The 16,692-nt window shown below is 46.3% G+C and overlaps 2 protein-coding genes across 4 annotated transcripts in view; one reads left to right on the plus strand and one right to left on the minus strand.

Moving 5' to 3' along the window:
- Positions 1-14,688, plus strand: part of LOC105562901 — a 100,730-nt gene extending 86,042 nt beyond the window's left edge. For both annotated transcript variants that reach the window (XM_012014065.1, XM_012014063.1), the window contains exons 2-9: positions 1,540-1,852; positions 3,104-3,571; positions 6,347-6,741; positions 8,330-8,824; positions 8,937-9,285; positions 9,367-10,190; positions 10,660-10,829; positions 11,087-14,688. In XM_012014065.1, coding sequence (XP_011869455.1) covers positions 1,703-1,852; positions 3,104-3,571; positions 6,347-6,741; positions 8,330-8,824; positions 8,937-9,285; positions 9,367-10,190; positions 10,660-10,829; positions 11,087-11,328 — 3,093 coding nt within the window. In that variant the 5' untranslated portion in view covers positions 1,540-1,702 and the 3' untranslated portion in view covers positions 11,329-14,688. The remainder of the gene's footprint in view (positions 1-1,539; positions 1,853-3,103; positions 3,572-6,346; positions 6,742-8,329; positions 8,825-8,936; positions 9,286-9,366; positions 10,191-10,659; positions 10,830-11,086) is intronic.
- LOC105562900 (UPF0587 protein C1orf123 homolog) lies at positions 14,602-16,669 on the minus strand. Of its 2 annotated transcripts, none has more exons than XM_012014061.1 (3): positions 16,429-16,669; positions 16,175-16,333; positions 14,602-15,703 (listed from the first exon to the last, which is right to left on the minus strand). In XM_012014061.1, the coding sequence occupies exon 3, from the start codon at positions 15,680-15,682 to the stop codon at positions 15,197-15,199; it is 486 nt and encodes a 161-aa protein (XP_011869451.1). In that variant the 5' UTR covers positions 15,683-15,703; positions 16,175-16,333; positions 16,429-16,669; the 3' UTR covers positions 14,602-15,196. The 2 variants fall into 2 exon arrangements, with proteins under 2 accessions (XP_011869451.1, XP_011869452.1); XM_012014062.1 differs by having other exon boundaries at positions 16,406-16,669.
- Positions 16,670-16,692: the final 23 nt, after the last annotated feature.

Consider the following 16,692-nt stretch of genomic DNA (forward strand, 5'->3'; position numbering starts at 1 on the left):
TATTTTAACAAGCATAAAGAGCGATATAACGCAGAATAGATATTAACATTTGCGGTCACTGAGCGTGACATACGCCCAGGAAAAGTTTCTTTGAATCAGAGAAATTTTCTTTGAATTTGAACCTTAGACTTTTACTTAATTTCACAGAAACGACTCTTTACCTTAACCAAAATTTTCTTTCATTAAGACTGAAATCTCTACACAATTTTCTCTTAAAATTTATCCTGAAAATCGATGGTTAATACGGCATTTCGAAGGATTTTATTAGTTTTTTGAAATTTTACCATACTTTTTTCTAGTAATTATACTTGGTATACATTTTATTAGTAAAATGCATGGTAAAATTTCAGAAAACTCTCATAAAATTCTTCAAAATGCCATGTTGTCCCACGTTTACTTGATTTTCAAGATAAATTTTGAAAGAAAATTCTCTCCGTGTACTCTCTAAAGTTTTCAGAATGAAAATACTGCCACGGTGAAATGAGTGAAATATTCACCCTGTTAGAGTGAACACTTACTCCAATAGAGAATATTTCACTTCATGGCGGTATTTTCGCTCCAAAAATTTTAGAGAGTAAGAGAATTCATATCTGTTTCTTCAAATCTAGCGAACGTTTTAGTAGAAGCAAATAGAAATGTAGTTCAGAGAAACAAGATTTCAACGTATCCCATTTATTTAGCGTAAATAAATCTTTTCTAGATGTAATAATAATTTTGATGAGTTTTATACACTTTGCTTTTACATTGCTGAACCATGCGCGGATTACCATTCAGTAATTGGAGCAGTTCTTACACCAAAGTGGGAAATGTAATTTTACATTCATTAAATTGACGCACAATTAACACACTCGCAGCCGCTGACGTATTTTTACGCCACTGTAGAATTTGTAGCTGGTTGCCGTTGACGTAACTTTACACTTGTAGGAAGGCCGAATTTACGATACGTATTTACGAGTGTTTGCAAGCATGACATTATAAAGCAACTTGTTTTTAATTTTATTCTCACTTTGTCTGAATTTCGCGGCAGCCAGAGCTAGGGATAAGGTGATCAAATTCGGATCAGAAGCCAAATGCGGATCACAAATTTGACGAGTCGCTAATGAGCGACATAAAAACACGCCGATGCCTTTTACGATGTCGACAATACTCGTATAGCATAAAGTTGTAAATATATGAAAGAGCCGAATTTAAGTGAATTACTTTAAAATGTCGCTCATTAGCGACTCGTCAAATTTGTGATCCGCATTTGGTTACCTTGCCCTATAGATTTTTTACAATCGCACGCGGCTCTCGGTTTCAGGTCGCGCGTTAGAACCGCCGACTGCGAAAGTGTTTTTTTACCGGTGCTGATGAGCATCTGATAAAAGAATCGTTAACGTTTCGTATTAGCTCTTGACGCGGCGCGGAGTCAACAAAGCCGCCGACCCCAGGATTTTCTGGCGATTTTTACGCGCTCGCGTCAAGTCTCTCTCCTTCTCCCCGATGCATCGCGGTTCACGGCGAGATTGAACGAGCGAGTTTCTTCTCTTCTCGTTGCAGAGGTCCTGTTTCACCGTGAAATGGAACGCTCGAGCAGTGGACGCGCGCGCAAATAACGCGATCGCAGCCGGTTCCGGCGGACGATAATCGTGGGAAGGAGACCTCTGTCCACTTGGGCATTTTCGACGAGGCGCCGCTCCGTTAGCCGACACTCGTGTGCAACATGTTCGGGACGAAATTGCGCACGTGGATGGAGGCACACATCGTGCGATCGAAAAAGAAGAAGGACCGGAAGAAGGGCGACAAGGGATTCGACTCGAACTGCAACTCCCCGAGGAGCCACAGCGCCAACAGATCGCCCGCTTTGCACCAGGTGAGCAATCACGTCGCGATTTGTCGGTCGTTCTTGCGAAACGATGCCGAGTAAATCTTTGATGCTACACGAGCCTCCCGTATCTCTCATCTTGCCATTTAAATCTTGAAACAAGCTTTACACGAAACTCACTCACTTATCGCAACGTGACTCTCCCTTTGCGTGAAAGAACGTCTTATTTTACGGAATTTTCCTCCAAGAGACGGAACGTCTAGAGGAAACTCTGCAATTTATGTCAGTGCCGCAGAGGCGAGCAGTGTTGAGTTACGTGCTTTTGGTTACAAGCGAAATTCACTTCCAAACGCAACGTTCAGAAGTTTGGCATTTTGTTTCTTTCGTCCTCTCGACAGCCGCGATTATACGTCGCGAGATTTTATATGGGCCCAACGTTAATTGCTTTCGCTCGCGATCGCTCAGCGCGAGGCACTCAGCTCTGAAGTATCTCGGAAGGCGCGCGCTCGTCGGATTCATCGTCATTATCGGCAAACTAGTTTGCGAAGTGCTTCCCCTATTTTCCTACTGCTTGCCAGCGTTTGCTCGTTACGCCCGTCCGTTTCTCCGCTAACAGACCCTTAGGTCGGCGCTTTCCGTGGAAGGAGTTGCCAGGGCACGTCGACGCTTATCGTTAAGGCGGGTAGAAAAAGGGTTCAGTGTTCTTTTCCCGACACACCCCGTCAGGCGACTCGCCCTGCATTCTCTCGCGCCATCCATCGCCGATTGCCGCAGTGTCCTCGGGCTTTGTGCAGCCGTCGGACGACTGCCTTATCGAAACTTCACATTAACGTACTGAATTCATAAACCTTTGCGTCGCACAAATTCTCCTTCTCTACTGTGTCTTCCGGATTATTATAACACGCCGGGTATCTTTCGATGATTATTAACATTCTTGAGACTTTTGCGAGCCGTCTGAAGGTTTCGATGAATTCTAAAAACTAAGCTCTGTCTCCCAGCTTTTTGAAATCTGTTTTTAAATTGACACTTCCGCACATCTTTGATCATTTCTTTAGTGAGAATAATCCGATCTGTTCTTTATCAACTTGATAAATGCGACGAACATTATTCAAAGATCTGCGAAACGTGGAGATAATCTTCGATAACTGTCATTATCAATTTACAACGCGCTGAAATATTCTCTACCTCGTCGTGTCGAAAAGAGAACTGGCCAGGTCAATGTACAGTAAGAGTCAATGAAGGATATTCAGAACGCAAGTCGCGAGCACGATTCAGAGGAACTTTGGATCTTCTTGCCAGGTACACCCGGTGGACTCGCCGTCGAAGAACGTGGACGGCATCCGGCTGCACGGGGGCGGCTACGGCGCGACAGTGACCACCTCGTCCGGCACCTCCGGCGGCACCGCCGGAAGCGTGAGCCTCTCCTCGCCGGAGAGCGCGTACTCGACCGGCTACTCGACCGACGGCACCTCGCCCGGCACCAGTTTCCCGCCCGAGTACTACATCAACATCAGGACCGGCACCCATTACTTTCAGAGCAGCGGCGGTGGCGGTGCCACCACTGCCGCCGCTAACAACAACAACAACAACAATAACAACAAGACCAGGGCGAAGAGGCCACTGGGCAGCGCAGGTAACCCGCCTCCGACCGGCAGCGTTCCACCAGGAAATGGAAGAGCCGAGGACAGGGGGCAGTCATCCGCGAGCACGACGAACATGTCCAGAGACCACGGCCAGCCGGAAGTGCGAACGAGTACGCCGCACAAGGTAAGTGCCGTTGTCCAGGGAGTTCTGGAGTTTCGGGACAAGGTGACAACGCTCTCGCGCCCGAAGAGGCGCGGTCTCTCCCGGGGGAAGGCGTTAACGAGGAAACTCGTGTCGTGTAAATTCGACTACTCTCCTCCCGTATTTATCTACGTGGCGTGAAAAAGAATTAATTAAAGTTACATCTTGATTGTTACGAACATAATTGCAGCTTCTCCTATTTGGAGAAGAAATGGCTTTTCCAGCCGGCTGCAATTGTTCTCAGTGGTATACTTTTGATTTTATATATTCTAAAACGTATCTTCGAGTCTTAATCTTGAGTGACGTCTATAGTCCACTCGCAAAGTCTACACGGAGAGAATTTACTTTTAAAATTTATCCTGAAAATCCTGTACTTAATCGTAGGACAGCACATTTCGAAGAATTTTTTCGAATTTTACCGTACACTGATTGACTTTTAGAGAGTATGGTAAAACTCGAAAAAATTCTTCATAAAATTCTTCAGAATGCCACGTTGTCCCACAATTACACGATTTTCAGGATAAATTGTACAAGAAAATTCTCTCCGCGTGCATACACTTCTTTCTTTCCTTTTCCTCCTTTCCTCTCGTTTTACATTACAAATTATTTATAATTATTTTACTCGAGTATTAAGCATGCTCCGTCTTTAACGTCTCGTGGTATTAATTTTAACGATAATACGACCGTTTCGAGGACGCAGGTCGACTCACAGAATCATTAAAAATGGAGAACTTTCGCAAACTGCACGAGAGTTTTTTCGGGGCGAGATTTCGATTCGGATCTCATTGGAGAAACGCCAGGAGCGTGTCCGCTGTCGCGAGGTTTCGAGATCCCTCGATATAACGTGTTCACCAGAGGAGGGCTCCTTCCGTTAAACGCGTCGCATTCCATTCAGCCCCTCAAATAGTTTATAGGCCGAAAGTAAATGTACGCGCTTCGGGTCCGTCGCGCGAGAGATTACCGTCGTTTCGCTGAAACACACCCCCGGGCGCGACGTCTTGCGGGGAGGCGCGTTCGTTCGCCGCGTGTTCTTTGAGGCCGCGAGTTCAACGACACCCGGGCTTTTACGCCGAGCAGGAAGTATACATTCTGGAAGTAGCGTTTATCGTCGCGGCATATTACGGGAAAAGAATAGCACGGGAGAAAAAGAGCCGTGAAGAGGGAAGAGGGATTTACCGACCCCTCCTCCCCCTCTCTCTCTCTCTCCCTTTCTCTCTTTCTCTCGGTGAATCCCGCGGATGCTGAGCTCACTCGAGAGTCGGCGGCGCGATGATCCATTCCCTTTACGGCGCACGTACCGCTATTTGTCGCGTGAAAAAAATATTTATTAGCCGCGCATTGTCGCGCTTCTGCCCGAAGCACGGAGGTGAAAAGGCCCGGAACCGTCGCTTCTCCTCGGGATTCACTCGAGAGAGGAATGCATTATTGTCGCGAGAGGCTATCGGGCGTTAATGGGTGGCAGGGGTGAAAAATGAATCCTTCCTCCTCGAGACCCGTGATCGATTGCGCGTCGCTCGACTCCGTTTCGCTACATTGGAGAGGAGCGATCGGGTTCTCGCGATTCGAGTTGACGATAAGGGTTGACGAGGACACAGAGTGCGAGCGTTAAAGGCGCGACTTCGTTTCGAAGGGTCGAATGAATGAACGAATTAATTTTCGTGCGCATTTCTTAAGGCAGAAGAGTCTTCTACCTGTATACAGTCCACAGTGATGAATTAATTATAAATGAATTTGCGTAACACACTTTAACCGAGAAAATTTTGCTGCGAACGCTTTACGTCCTGGTGATCTTCTCTGATCTCAAATGCAACAGTTCGATGCCTGCACACGTGTTTCTTTTACCACTAGTCTCGCTCTTCGGACCAACGGCCGCCGTAAAACGTGCGGTGTCTCATTAAAATGAAACGACGGTTCGCCAATTCTATCGACGTTGACTAATTTTAAGCGTATAATCTGACCCATCTTCTGCCTCTTTCCGCGTCGCGGAACATTTTGGTCACCGCAGATCAAGATGAAAGATTTAAACGCGATCGATGTCCGAATATAAAACTAATTAAATACCCAAGTAGAACGTATTAGTCGCGAAAACATCAAGATGGCATCATTTTTTTGATCATTTTTTTATGCGTCATGGTGACGTCAAAATAGCCCACCGAGAGCACCTATTTGTGACATCATTAAGACATCAAAATGCTGTAAAAATGATCTTGTTTTACAAAGCAAAATTAATTAAATATTATACGTTAAAAATAAATTGACGACACGTCACGAATATCATAAAACAGCATGTCATAAATCAGTCATTGCAAAGTAAATCTTAATGTCGATCATTTTATGACGTAAAATTCATCATTTTAATGTCACATTGACGTTTTTGCGATTAACTTGCTCTACTTGGGTATAGAAACCTCGTCCCTCCTTCCGTTGTCTACATTTCTACCTACATTTCGAAGGGGACAGGGATACTTAAAAATCGCGTATCGACATATCTGCGTGTACTGCCGACAACCCTACCTATTTTAAAGTCGAAAATAGACGCGAAAGGTACCGCCTTTAGACTGTTTACTGCGACAAATACCACCGCATGCCTCAGTGGCCGAATTGGTGAGACGCCCGCCTAGAGAATAGGGAAGTCCAGGTTCAAACCCTGGCCGAGGTACTGTTTTTCGCAATAAATTTTCTGTATTAAAACACTGGCCGGTTAGTGTTGGCTGAAAAGCTTGATTATTGTCTAACATTTCTGTTCTGACTCGGCAGAGCGCGGAGACGCCGATGAGCCACGGCCAGAGGCAACACCAGCAGCAACAGAGGCAGCAGGAGAGCTCGCATCGCAGAACGGAGTCTTACTCCGCCGACTCGACGAGGAACAGTCTGCCGGTGCCGTCGTCGATACCGCCGCCGCTGGTCTCGCCCCCGGTGCAGTCACCCCGCGAGCGCTCCCGCATTCGGACGAACCCGTGGCTGTCGGCCAATTCCTCCGGGTCCAGCACAAACGGCCTGAAGTCGCGGCTCGCCCTAGACGAGAGCAGCAGCAGCTCCGGGCTGAAGCTGACGGAGTCCTCCGGCAGCGCCAGCGACGTCAACCTGAACGGCAGGGAGCCTCATGGCAGGAGGGAGCACCGTCAGGAGAGCCTCAGCGCGGGCCGAAGCCCGTGAGTGGCATTTTTTAACGTTTTTTTCCTTCTTAACAAAGCGACGTGCCACCGATAGACTATGATTGCGGTCAGACCGACGCTACAAACGCTTCGAAGTGTTTCTCTTCTCCGTCTAACTCGAGGGGTAAATCGCTGAGGGCATTGTGGTGTACAGATTTACGGCATTACTGGGCATTGCTAGGCATTACTAGGTATTTTTTAGACATTAGTTTGGGCATTAGGCCTTGCTGGGGCATTATAAAGATAAAATAAGATAAAACAAGATAAATAAGATAAAATAAGATAATAAGAGACAGTAATGCCCATTGGGCATTAGTGGGCATTGGTGTACAAGATTTTGGTCAGCGGTTTTCCCCTCGGTCTAACTTTTCTGAAAGAAAAGAGAAGTAGAATATTTCGAAACGTTTGAAGCCACGGCTTGACCGCAGCTTACATTGAAAGAAAATTAATCAAATGACGTACGCTAGATTGAGCGCCTTGATTAATTAAATGTCTAATTGAACTAGAGGATTGTCTGATCGAGAGCAGACGGATGAAAATTGAAAGCGGATAAGGCGGACTATGGAAAAAATGAAATGCAGAAGCGAGAAATTTCTGAGACAAAAGTATCCGACATGTACTTCTGTGTATAGCCGTGTCGTTGCATTCTCGGAACTTATCCAATTTCTCACAGGAAAAACTTCTAATTGCGCAAGTTGCTGGCGAACGGCGTATCCGTTTTCGAGAAGAGTTTTCCTTTTCTCTAAATCCACTGGCTTTACCAGTCCACGGTCTGGAATTGACCGAAGCAAGGGCCGTTGACTTAAAGGAGAAGCCGATTCTTAGAAAAGTTCTGCGAAACAGAAAGAAATCCGCGAAACTGCGCTTTATTGGCCGCCGACCCGCAATTACGCACGGAGAAAAACACTTAGCTGCTGTAGCTAAAACTTGGTTAATATAGTGACAGCAAATTTTTTAGTTGTGATAGCTCAATATTTTGCTACGACAGCAAACCGTTTGCTGTCGCACCTAATATATTAGGTGCGACAGCAAAATATTGAGCTATCACAACTAAAAAATTTGCTGTCACTATATTAACCAAGTTTTAGCTACAGCAGCTAAGTGTTTTTCTCCGTGCGAAAACGAGCGTTCGCCTCTTACGCCAGGTTTAATACTTAATGCGCAATTACGAGCCGATTACACATGATATTACAGCTCGATGTAATTTTTCTGCGATACGATTATCGTTGGTCTACGAGTTGCACGTGTGCATTGGCTGGCAAATCATATACTTTATGATTATTATTTTGTTCTAGTAAAACGAGATTTAAAGCGAAATTTACTGGCGGCAACTTATACAAAATTCATTTCTTTCGTTAGAGCCTTTACGGAAAAAGCCAAATTGAGATTTTAGCGAAGGATTAAACTAAATCAAGAGCGGGATATAAAGGTCCAAATAAAATATATTTTTTGCACACATTACTTATAATCATATATATATATCCTTTCGTCTGACATACTTTAGACGAAATTTCAATCGATACTTTTATATCTAAATAGTTGATCGAATTTGGATCAAGATTGTTTAATGGCGTGTCTTGCGCAGGATCAATCAAAACTGGAGGATCACATCGGGCATGGATCTCCGACCGAAGATCTCTTTGGCCCTGCAACGACGAGCCAGTAGCAGCAGCTCGTCGGCGTCCTCGGTGACGCGCAGCGTGCGCTCGTCCGAGGACGACATCACGCTGAACGAGATGATGGGCAAGTTCGACGAGAGCTACGTATACGAGAAAGAGACGGACATCCTGTCGGACAGCGATCCGACCGACTGCGAGGACTATATCGACTCGCTGTCGGACATCGACACCGGACAGGACGGCGGCGACGAGAACGATCCGTTCGAAAACGACGAGCTCGATTACATTGATAACGGCTCGTTCGTCGATCTGGACAGCCTCGAGTGCGGTAGCGCCGGCCACTTTCCCAATACCGGTCACTGCACCTACTTCACCTTCACCAGCGAGCTAAGCCGACGTGGTAGCAGGCTCCGCGAGTCCTTCCTCAAGCGCAGGAGCAAGGACGAGATCGTCTCTCAGAGGTGAGCACCGAGAAATTTTTTCAGCAAGCTGTCGTGGACTTATTTTAGCGTTTCACGTCTTTCTTTTTAATATGCCAAGCAATAATTTACTTCGTCTCTGTTATATTGCTAGAAACGTGAATGCGAGGGCCAGCTCGAAAAGGCAGAGCTCGCGGCACAGGAAGATGGACGATAAGCAAAGCGAGAAACGCAAGAAGAGGATATCGCAACGTCGCAAGCCCGCTCTGGACCGATGCGACGACGAGACGGCGAATCTGAACCGCGTGCTGGTCGAGAGGATGCTACTGAAGAATTCTGGATTCAATCAGGGCAGCAGGAGCGTGGGCGGCACGCCGATGTGCTTGCGGCGCAGGAAGCACGACGTCAACAAGAATCTCTCGCCCATGAGATTGAACGGCAACCCGTCGGCCATCAGACCTACCGCGATGGAGAACGAGATCGTGAAGAGACGGTCGAACTCTGTGAGGCTCTAATTTAATCGACGCCGTTGTTCCGTTCGGTCCAAGAACTTAAATTATATTATCGCTTTGTTTCCTTTTAAGGTGAGCTACGTGAATGGCAACATGGTGCGACGCCACGTGGCCGGCAACACGTACATGACCACGTTTGCGTCGGAGATCGCGCTGATCGAGGCGGACAAGGAGGCCGATCGCAAGTATCGCGAGCTTATCCTAGAGGCAGAAAACATTCTGGTGAGCATGCAAAAGTACCAGAACCCCTCGCCGTGTGTGCCGTCGCCGTCGCGTAAACTGCACAACGGTCTGGCGAACAAGCGCGTCGAACTCATCAAGAACACGGAGCTGAACATCGAGCTGGCGCTGTCGAAGAGCCGCAATTCCCAACCGGAATTGCAGAGCGGCAGTATCCGTGATCTGGAGCACACCAGTCCGAAACGGCAGTTCGCCCAGCCGTGTTCGCCGATTCACCGATTTATGGAGAGGAACTCGCCGGCCGGTTTTGCGCCGAAGGAGCCTCCGCCCGTTTTCCGGCAGCACGAGCTGTCCAAGTGTCCGGACTCGCCGGCGATGACGCGCAGAACGACGCCCCAGAGCTCGCCCAGCAGGAGCCTGATGCACCACCAGGTGCATCGAGCGCGCAACGGCAATCCAGAGAGCAAGGAGGGCAACAGATCGCCTCGGATCGCCTTGAATTGTAACGGCGGAATGAAACCGGAAACCACGAATGCGAACAATTCCCTCGGAGAGAAGATACACGCGAACGCGATGACGCAGAGCTCTCTCGCCGGAGGTAGAAAGGAATTTCGCGCCGCGAGAGAATCGACGAAGGAGGAGGGAGTGACGTCCAGCTCGTCGGATTCCGAGGAGAAGTGCGACGTGAGACGGAGGGCACCGTTGATGACTTTCAGGTTGATAACGAAACTTTGAATAATTTCTAGATCGTAGTTTAATGGAAAATTGAGAATATCGATCTCCTCATGTTCAAAGCTTCTCGCTATTTCTTAAAGAGTCGATCTGAAAAGATGGCTTTCTTTCCCTTGTTATGTCGCTAATGATTTATTTATACTTATATCGTATAATATTTTATCAGAAGAAGCGTCTTAATTAATCTACATAGAAAGTTTGCATACGATGTTAACGGTAATTATCAGTATACAGTAAAGCCCGCTGCAGACGATGCTATTTTTCCTGCTGGATTGCTTGCAATTTAGTAAATTACTAGGAATCCTGAATGCTGAGTGGTGCAATGATAGTAATTTACTAAATCGCAAGCAATCCAGCAGGAAAAATAGCATCGTCTGCAGCGGGCTTAACTCTAATTAATGTCGATAGTGAACGTAGAATCGTTGAATACCAGTAAGAGAAAAATATCTTTAGATCAGTCGACATGGGCCCCATCAAGGAGGGCTCTTCCTATTGCCCGCAAAGCGAGCCGGTGAAAAGGAAAGTATACGCCGGAAGCGCAACATATGGTAGAATACAAAAGACATTGGGCGAGCACGTTATGCTGAGAAATTCCGACGGCGATACAGCAACCGACGATACCGGTACGTATTTCTTTTATATCTGCTTCTTTTGTAAGTTGCACACAACAGATCTCTTGATGACAGGCTTGATAATATCAAGCGGCAAGGATATAAAATATTTTTATGTACATATAATCTAATCTCCCGATAATTCATTTTATAGTTTGGTAAAAATAATATGTAATGTCCCTTGCCCATATTGCATTTTGAAATTCAACTTTTAAGTTGCATTGTCCTTATCGCGATATCAGCCTGTCAATATTATTTTGTACACGCAGATGACTCGAGGAGATCCCTGAAGGAGAAGGTGGCGCAATTGCGGCAGGAGCGGCTGGCCGCCGAGGCGAACATAAACAACATTCAGGACTCGCAGTACTTCCAGCACCAGCTATCCCAGTTGCGACGGCAGATGCTGATGCAGACGATCGAGGGCCTGAAGCGCAGCCTCGAAGATCAGTCGGCCACTCTGAAGCAGACCTGCCTGGAGCCGACGAGTCTGCTGACCGACGAGCTGCCTTGAATCCGACCGGCCGACTCGTTTCCGGTCTATTGTGCGCCGCGCGGCCACGACTAACCGCATCTAGCACCCTGTTTCTTGCGAGGGGAATAGGCCGGCCGGCCGGACGGACAGGATCGAAGTTACGGGTCCTGTTCTCGGCGAATCCGCGATTGGTCGAGCCGCCGCGCGCTGCGAGGAGTATTGATTAAGCGCGGCGTTTACTCCGTGCGCGCTGAATACCGAATTATGATGACGTGATCCTTCTCGGGCTCGATGGTACCAGGGTCGACTAAGTGCGAGCGCGCACGTCAAATCTCTATTTTTCTGTCCATCTACGTGATATGAGAGAAAGAGTGAGAGAAAGGAAGGGAGAGTCGAAATTGAGTGTCGCGTATCCTCGCTGGGCATTGTTCCGCTCTGTTGTTTCGCGCAATAATTAGCACTTCTCACGAACTTTCCTTTCGTCGTTTTAAGTTCGCAACTTGGCGCGGGTAGGTCGACTTTCATTTGTCGCTTTAGATTAGATTAGCCTTTCATAGACTAGCTAGACTCTTCTCGTTCGATCTATCGTCGCGGTGCTCGCTCCGAAGTTTCTCCCCGAAATGACGGCGGACGAGAAATTCTTGCAGATCGTCGAATTACGTTAGATTAATCCTGAAACGCTAACGTGGAGTCATCAATAACCGATATATTACTAAGTAATTGTAATAATAAAATAATTAATGTCACTATATATTAACATTGCTATACCTAACATTTTTTCAAACATGTATATGCAAAATATATTATCAGTCATTAGTATGTTATTACGAAATTTGCAATAGGAAACGCGGAGAAAGGATAGTACGTACTAGTTTGAGATTGTACTGGGCCCTGGCGGAGTCCCCGTTAGCGTTTCTAGGATTGAGCTTATATACTACTCAACATCTAACGGGCCTATTCACGGGTGTCAGTCTTTGATATACTTTAGAAGAAACATAGCGGAAAAATCGTAGAAAGAGACGTCAAAAGTAAGCCATGCAAACGAGTAATATAACAGTATCAAAAAGACGTAGATATTTAGCATGTATTCATCTAACGAATTTAGAGAAATCACGGATTTAGCCGAATACAGTAGCGGATAGGCGATTCAAAACGTATATAATCGATTTAGACATTAGAAAGACATTAAACGATACGTGCCCAAGGAATACGGCCCAGTCACGATCGAGATAGTCGGAGAAGGATAACGCTGATTGACCAAGTGACATCGAGACAAGTTTCATTGACCGTTCGAGCCCCAATCGAGACAAATAAAACCTCCTATACGTGTAAGCTCCTTAAGCAAGATATATATATGTCTAATCACATCTATGGATACAACTAATTTTTATATGTACTTCGTAAAAAGTAAAAATTGAGGCTCAAAGGGTTGAGTAGATTAAGCGGACAAGTCGTCGATGCGCGTTCTCATCAAAGCGAGACGAGAATACGTGTGAATAACGCAGAACACAGAGATGAAAAGGTTTAACATCGGACGAAGATGCGAGTCCCAAGGCTTTCCTTCTCCAGCACTCTCGATTCTTCCAACTTGATCTGTTGCAGAATACGATGTTTACAGCATGCGCACCTTTTCCACTCCGAGCTGAATTGGACGCGATCCAAGAGGCGATTGTAAAACGGGGGCTTCTCCACGCGCAGTGGGGACGGCTATAATTCGCTCCTCGTTCGCGTTCAGATTCTTCGCCTGCAAACGTCGCTTATTTTTTCACGCGGAGGACGAGGACTTACCGATAATCGTTTCTCGCCGTGAGACATAATGGGAACGCCATAATCAGCTAGCTTACACGTATTACTCGTAATGTTCCTATTTTCATGCGATACTCGTATCCCCGTGAACAATCACCTCTGTTTCTGGATAAAGTAAGCACACACCCCCCCCCCCTCCCAGATTAGTATACCAAAGACGATAGCTTAGCTAGACAGTAGACTAGAGCCGTTTAACCGATCAAAAAGCGCACAGCGGTGCATATTCGTAATATTAGAGGATCATGGTTAAAGCGTTTTTAGAAACCTCGATTTGCTAGTAGGATAATTGTTCGAGTTACGTCGAGCGGATTACAAATCTTCCACGCGGGCCAGAGTCAAGCATTTCATTCCAGCATTCGCAAAAAATTTATGCGGTTTTCGTATTGTTCCCGAGTTTTAAGCGACTTGAAAAGACACCGTAGTTTGATATTTCTAATCGGAAAACGCGTTAGTTTCGAGAATATTTCGGGGGTTTGCATTATTAATTTAATTTCGATCGATTTCGTGATTTCGGACTCTGGTTGTATCGTCGACACGGTATGTTCGGTCATAGTGATATTTTTGTGAGAATAGACTGATAGCGTTATCGATTGTTAGATTAAAAATTTTTAGCGGTTACTTACATGTGATTCAATACGTTAAAGATTCGACCGAGAACGGCGGATTGTAATACGCACGCGATATATTTATTTGTGTTAGATACTAGGAAACATAGTAAACGAAAAGCATTAGACAAATATAGCGTAGCGTTAGTGCATTAGGCAATCGTCAAGTAAACGAAGTCACATTGTTTCTTCCTCTCTTCGTTTCGAATCGCGTTTTGTGATTTCTTGTCGTCAAGCATCGCCTCTATGGGATCTACCTTTCGAACATGGTAACTTTCCGTTTGTAGCTTATCGTGGAGACAGACTGCGAGCGAGTCTAATCGAAAGTCTTTGCGCGATACGCCGAGTATCGTCAAGTGGGACGTTGTTCGAGAGTTTTATACGTGAAAAAAAAAAGAAGACACTGTATATAACATAATTTTTTAACCGAGGAACATTTTAATTTTTTATAATCGTAAGAGGGATTAGTGCGTCGTTGTCATAAGTTCGATGATTTTTTTACGCGGTCGCGTCGACATTCCAGGAATACAGTTTGCGTTTGGCGACGAGAAGAGAGGCACGGTTGTCCGGATCGAATCGGTGAGCCGCACGGTTTCGAGAGCATCGCCCTTGCCGCAAAGCGACACTAGTCACTCGATTATTTACGCAGGGTATGGATCGGCAACACCGAACGTGCTTGGAGGCAAAGTGGAATTATTGTTGCAAACGACATCTCTTGTGTACTAAGCCATTTATGAAATAAAATGGTTTTTTTATATGATTATGAATAAATTATATTATGTCGTTGGACTGGTACTGCTTTTACTCTTTGCCTTGACGAAGGAGGATCGGGGATATTTTTTCCGCCCGCGGGAGAATATTGTGCCCCGTTGCTCGAGGATTTTGTAGAGGAGACGCCAAGTTATTACAAAAGATTGTATATTTATTACAAAGCGATCCTTTCTATTGCAAGCTGTTGTATGTTTGCGCAAACGTGTCGGATAACTCACCGGCGTAACAGAATTATTATTCGTCGTGTGACAAATGAAATCTGAATTAAATTATCTCCTCTGATGTCCGTTTCTACCAATGCAGATTAATTTTAAATTACTTTTTATCTTTTTCTAATTTGTAAAACTAGAAAGAGATCCAGAGCAAGTTAATCCGCATCGATTGAAACGGGCATCAGACAACTTGTTCACCAATTACAGGCGCAAACAACAGAGGCCAACAAAAGTCACAGAATTCTACGTGAAAGATGAACTTTCATCTCCTCAATCCAATGAAATCTACATTAGAGATTTGGCAATCTCATAATTTTAAGATATTTTATATATTAACTATCTGTGCAGAGAGAAAGAGAGAGAGAGAGAGAGAAGAAGCAAAAGAGGTATGAAGACTAATGCAAATCTTTACACATTTATACATAACAAGCATGTGTCGCCTCGTTTCATTAACCAGGGAAACCGATCCATCGTACAACTGAAATTGAAACGCCCGTCCGGCAGGGTACGATCTCACTTGATTCTCTTGAATCTATGCTGAATGTCGTATATCCCAATAGGTTCCTTGATTTTGTCGCAGTAGTCCTCCCACTCGCCCTCCGTCAGGTCCACATTGTTGAACTCGGTGCCACCGTTCGCGGCCTCGACTGTCCAGCCTTCTCTCGCGGCGAAGTCGGACGGCTCTAAGCCCCGGCAGTCGAACACGACGATTGTCTTGAACTCACCCTGGTCCCGCGCCGTGAAGGGCTGGACCGAGTCCTCAATTATCGCCATGGAGTTCTCGCGGGAGCAGAGCTTGCACTTGCACACGAAGTGATTTACCCCGCTGCCCCGTTGCGCCGGTATCGGCTCGTCCGCGCAGGGACAGTTCCACTTGTCTGACGACTCGCCGCAGTTGCCGCAATTGAACTTGAGACACCACCTGAAACCGGACTCGCACGGCCTCAGCTCCTCGACGTTGTCGAGCCGGCACGTGATCTGCAGCGCCATTTTCACCATCCTCGCTCGCGGCGTCCTCTCCTGCGAGTTGATTAATCAATAGCGCGCGTGATAGAAAAATACTTGCGCCTCAGAGGGTCGATTCCAGGGGTCAATTCTGTATCCTACAATACAGTGAAGATGCTGAAACTGAGCGGCTTTGTCTCTTTCGAAGGGGACGGTTAGGAGACAAAGCCATTCACTTTTAGCATTTTCACTATGGCGTAAGATACAGAATTGACCCCCCCTGTTTTACAATATAGTGAAAATGCTAAAAGTGAGTGGCTCTGTCTCTTCTAAGGGGACAGTTAGAAAGAGACAAAGCTACTTACTTTCACTGTAGTGTAAGATACAGAAGTGACCCTCTGGGAGTCTGCAACATAAGTGAAGATGCTAAAAGTGAGCGGCTTTGTCCCCTCTAAGGGGACAGTTAGAAAGAGACAAGCCACTCACTTTCGGCATTTTCACCACAGCGTAAGATACAGAAATTGACAACCGGATCGATCCTCTCACCTACGAGATATCCGACGTCGCGCGAGATTAAAACGCCGGGCTCAAGTGGGCTCGAGCACAAGTTCACGGACGAGTCCCCGTACGGATGACAGTTTCACGACTTGGAACGACGGCAGCGAACGGCTGATCACCTCGGCGATTATCCGATCAGCAGCGGGTCTGTAAGGTAAACAAACCTGATCAGTTCTCAACGAGCGACTGAACCGAGTCTCGACGTGCGTCGACACCCGCCTTCACGCGATGCATTCTATTACATTGGAGTGTGAACATGTATTGACGAGGAGCAGTCGTGAGAGAAGTTAAACGTCACCGCTCTGTGAAATGAAAATAAATGCGCACTCCACACAAACTTCGTCCCGCTCGCCCTGGACAAGGCGAAGTTGAATCGTGCGCACAGGCGCGTCGCGACTTCGCCGCGGACGGCACGAGCCCCGGTCTGTTCCTTCTAGCTGAACCTGCTCTCGCCAATCTCTACCCTAACCTCTCTGGTCTGAACTAGTGCAGCCAGGTAAAACAGA

The sequence above is a fragment of the Vollenhovia emeryi genome, unplaced genomic scaffold, assembly GCF_000949405.1.
Source record: "Vollenhovia emeryi isolate VEMERY1.0 unplaced genomic scaffold, V.emery_V1.0 DF939182.1, whole genome shotgun sequence".
NCBI lineage: Eukaryota > Metazoa > Arthropoda > Insecta > Hymenoptera > Formicidae > Vollenhovia > Vollenhovia emeryi.

Coding starts and splice junctions, on each gene's coding strand:
- LOC105562900 (XM_012014061.1), bottom strand. CDS start 15,682: ATGGTGAAAATGGCGCTGCAGATCACGTGCCGGCTCGACAACGTCGAG.